This window comes from Triticum urartu, chromosome 2A (assembly GCF_056163025.1).
Source record: "Triticum urartu cultivar PI428250 chromosome 2A, HENAU_Tu73, whole genome shotgun sequence".
Taxonomy (NCBI): domain Eukaryota; kingdom Viridiplantae; phylum Streptophyta; class Magnoliopsida; order Poales; family Poaceae; genus Triticum; species Triticum urartu.
Window position 1 is genome coordinate 372488419 of NC_141874.1, and position 4143 is coordinate 372492561.

General features: G+C 42.9%; 1 protein-coding gene across 1 annotated transcript; it reads left to right on the forward strand.

Moving 5' to 3' along the window:
* The first annotated feature begins 224 nt into the window (after nt 1-224).
* LOC125529967 (uncharacterized) lies at nt 225-3384 on the forward strand. Its single transcript, XM_048694388.2, has 4 exons — nt 225-441; nt 564-665; nt 2660-2817; nt 2985-3384. The coding sequence occupies exons 1-4, from the start codon at nt 348-350 to the stop codon at nt 3090-3092; spliced, it is 462 nt and encodes a 153-aa protein (XP_048550345.1). The 5' UTR covers nt 225-347; the 3' UTR covers nt 3093-3384.
* Nucleotides 3385-4143: the final 759 nt, after the last annotated feature.

The following is a 4143-nucleotide window of genomic DNA, read 5'->3' on the forward strand; positions in this document are numbered from 1 at the left end:
GCAAAGGTGACGTGCCTGATCCGGTCGAGCTTGACCAGATGTATGATGATCATCTTGCAATAAAAAGTACTCTATGAATAAAAAGTTTCGCCAAGGAACCATCCGTGCTACAACTGCTTCGATAATCACAATCCTCCTCGGAATTAACTAAGACTGTCAATATTCTGGCTCCACGCGTCAGTGTCGCCAGCCGACCAATCTTACAAAGCCAAAACGAACACGCGAGAAGAAGGAAAACTGACACGAACTCTCTTTATCCCCTCTCGACTTATTTTATAAAACCAGGCCAGGAAAACCTCTCGCCTCACAAACAAGTCCCCCAACTCTCCAAGTCCAACCCCACGACCATGGCGACCAAGCAGAGCCTCCTCGCCGCCGCAGCCGTCTGTCTCCTCCTCCTCCTCCCGGCAGCCTACGCCGTCACCGATGTCGAGTACTGCAGTAAGTAGCAGCCCAGGAGTTCTGCCCCCGAAAATCTCGTCTTTTACAGCCACTTGGGGTTCCCGGAGGTGGAGATTTCGTGTGGATTTGCTAACTTCTGTTGTTGCTGCTGTGGTTTGCAGATAAGGGCAAAAACTACCCGGTGAAGGTGAGCGGCGTGGAGATCGTGCCTGATCCGGTCGAGCGCGGCGTGCCGGCCACCTTCAAGATCTCCGCTACAACAGGTAAACCTCTCTCTGGGCGTAATTTATGTATGCTTTTATTTCCTTGCGTGTTTGCCTACTTTGTTCTGCCATGTATCTGGTCCACTAGTTAGGGCTCTGGAAGAAATTACCAATCGGGAGTTAAGCTTTGTAGTATATCTGAACTTAAATGTTATGGGCTAACTTTGTGTGCGGTTATTGGGACATAGTTTCTTCTCTAAAATAAATAAATAAAATTATTTCGCTTGCTTTGTGTATATTTAAGATTGGGTTTTTCCTGCTTTGCTTTCTAGCCTTGTGGCTGTGAAGTTGTGATCGGTGAAGTCTCTAGCTATGAATAAATAAATAAAATTATTTAGCTTGCTTTGTGTTTATTTAAGATTGGGATTTTTCTGCTTTGCTTTCTTGCATTGTGGCTGTGAAATTGTGATGGGTGAAGTCTCTTGCTATGAGCTTTAGCAAATGGGTGCTTTGCTTTGTGTGACTTATATGATCCATTGCTGTTAAGAGGCTGTATTTCAGAAAATTACTACTCCCTCCGATCCATATTAATTGTCGCTGATTTAGTACAAAGTTTGGAGGGAATACTTCTTTGAAAATCTGTGAAGTTCTTCAGTCGGTGCCACCATTTGTAGTTTATGCGCGACAGCAGTCTGTAGAATTATAGCCCCTTAGCTGGCGATAATCTCTTAAAACTTCGTCTGAGAAACTATTTTCCCATGTACAGAACCAAAGAGTCCTTGACATGAATATTTTTCAAGGATGGAAGATTTCTTATAATGAGTAGTTGGCTCTAGATATATAACCCTTAGCTGGCGATAATCTCTTAAAACTTAGTCTGAGAAACTATTTTCCCATATACAGAACCAAGAGTCCTTGGCATGAATATTTTTCAAGGATGGAAGATTTCTTATAATGATTAGTTGGCTCTAGATATATAACCCTTAGCTAGCGATAATCTCTTAAAACTTCGTCTGAGAAACTATTTGCCCATGTACAGAACCAAGAGTCCTTGGCATGAATATTTCTCAAGGATGGAAGATTTCTTAATATGAGTAGTTGGCTCTAGATATATAATTCATTGGAAAAGGCATGGCAGTTGGCTCTTGCCTATTAGTACTGCAGATAATATAACTATATGTACACATTATCTGTCTTTTATTCCGTTTTTACTACACATTGTATGGCTATATATTGATCCATTAAGTCTTTTATTCCCTTTTTACTGGTTCTCGCAGAAGTTATTGAGTCTCTGTACTTTGCTGAGTCCTGTAATGTGCTGGCCAGCATACAAAATGGTCATTTATCGCTGTACCAGAATAGTGCAAACTTAAGAGCAGCTTAATCTTACCTTTACTGCAAAAGGTAAATTGCAGCTTTGAGTTGTGCAGCAAGAACGTTGCTACTGGTTCTACTAGTCAATTGATTCTGGCAAGCATTGGCTAATAGTCTGTTTAATTGAGTTATGTTCGTGTTGCCTGCCTTAGCATTCACATGTGGAAAGTGACTGATTGAGTTCAGCATATGGCGACTGAGATCATCTAGTGATCATCCTTTTGCGACACCAAATCAGAATTCCATCTCATGCATTGTGAGGGTCTGTATGTGATGCAAGGAATATTTGGTCATGCCATTCAAACATTGAGAATCATGTTCTGATTCATGCCAACTTTCCCTACTTCAAATGGGATTCTTAACGTGTTTTGTAAGTGGCCAGTCGTATGTGCTTCTTACTCCATAGATCTCTAATTTGCCTGTTGGATGGAACCTTTAGGAACTCCCCAATCCTGATAATCATTGCCTTTACTTTGAACTGCAAAAACATCTTACATTTAGTTACAGAGGGTGTATATGTTTACCATATGAGCTATGAATGGTTCTCTACTCTCCAGTTAAAATCGTAAGGTTATGGTGCTTATCTTATCATGAGTCAAATTGACAGCACATGTTTTGTTTATTGTCCTTCCCCATGTAGAATTATTGTTTTTAATGTCTTTCCATGTCCTTGTGTGCAGATAAAAACATCACCGAGGGGAAGCTGGTTATTGATGTTAAATATTGGATCTTCAATGTTTACTCTGAAACGGATGACATCTGTACGAAGACCCAATGCCCGGCAACTTCTGATTTTGAGCTATCTCACTCGCAAACCTTACCATCAATCACTCCACCAGTAAGATTTCGTTCAGCACATTTACTTCTGTTTCTGAATTATGATGTGCATATTTTCTCATTACTGGGCATTTGAGCCCAGGGCATGACAGATGTTCATCGAATTGTTTGTATCAGTTGTCCTCCGATTTTTTTTGACCAACACGCGGTCATTTTGCTCTGTGGCAGGGTTCTTACACCATTCAGATGAAGATGCTCGGAAAGCACGATGAGGAATTGAGCTGCATCTCCTTCGGGTTCAACATTGGCTTCCTTGCGCCGGTTGCCTTGAGTTGAAGACATGCACGGGTTGCATGCGGAACTACACACTTGTGGATTGTAACTCTAGTTATCCTAGTATATGTTTTCTGTGTAACACTCGTCGGTGCCGCAACACTTTGTGTTCGACTAAGAAGTTTTTATCAAGAGTTGAACATCACAATAAAAATGAAAATCTGGTGTAATGAGACATGGAACCGTGTTAGTTTCTGAGAACATCAGCTCTGGGCGCTCAGAGAAAATTCTGTATTAGTTACTAGTAGTACATTTTATGTTGTCTTCTTCAAGAATTATGTCGGTTGTTGCAGTACCAGGCGACTGAACACTCAGATTGTTTAAGTTTGCATGTGGCGACGGGCAAGAGCGTTGAAAAATTTATGTCCCAGTACAACATGGGTTGGGGTGGTTGTTTGGAGAGAGGGGGCTTATTTTGTTAGAGATGCATTCAGTATGTAATATAATCCTTAAGGGTGTGTCTAGGACTTCTACCTGATGTCCACTATGTTTGTGCTTTTTTTTTTGCTGCGTTATTTATTGGAGCTTAGATGTGGGGAGAATATACTTAGATGATACGGTGATACAGACTTTCGGGAACCGTCGGATCTCAGATCCAGGGGTTGCTAGGAGCTCACAAACTTTTTACAAAAAAGCCCCTCTAGAGTCAGCAAATTACGAATCGATCTTAGAGCAATGAGGCTATCCACGTTAGCGTTTTTTTTTGTTTGGAGAAACTGTGCGTCGTTGCGAACGCATCCCACACCCTCGTCTCTTATCCATCCCGCTCCACCCCTCTCTCTTCCTCTCCCTCTTCCTCCCCTACCACTCATGGTGTCGTTGCCGGTGACGAGGCCAGGCGGCCATGGATCCGGGAACAAGAGCAGCGCGCCCCTGCCGTAGCTGCCCCGTGTCGTGCCACACATGGAGTTGCTCCGCCCGCATTGGCTGTGGGTTCGCACACGAACACGTCACTGTGTACCTCCAATGCCGAGGGTGATACACCGCAGCTCACATCGAAGGAGACCCGTCCGAAAGCGCGGTATGCAAGCAATCCGGCGGGCGTTTTTGAAAA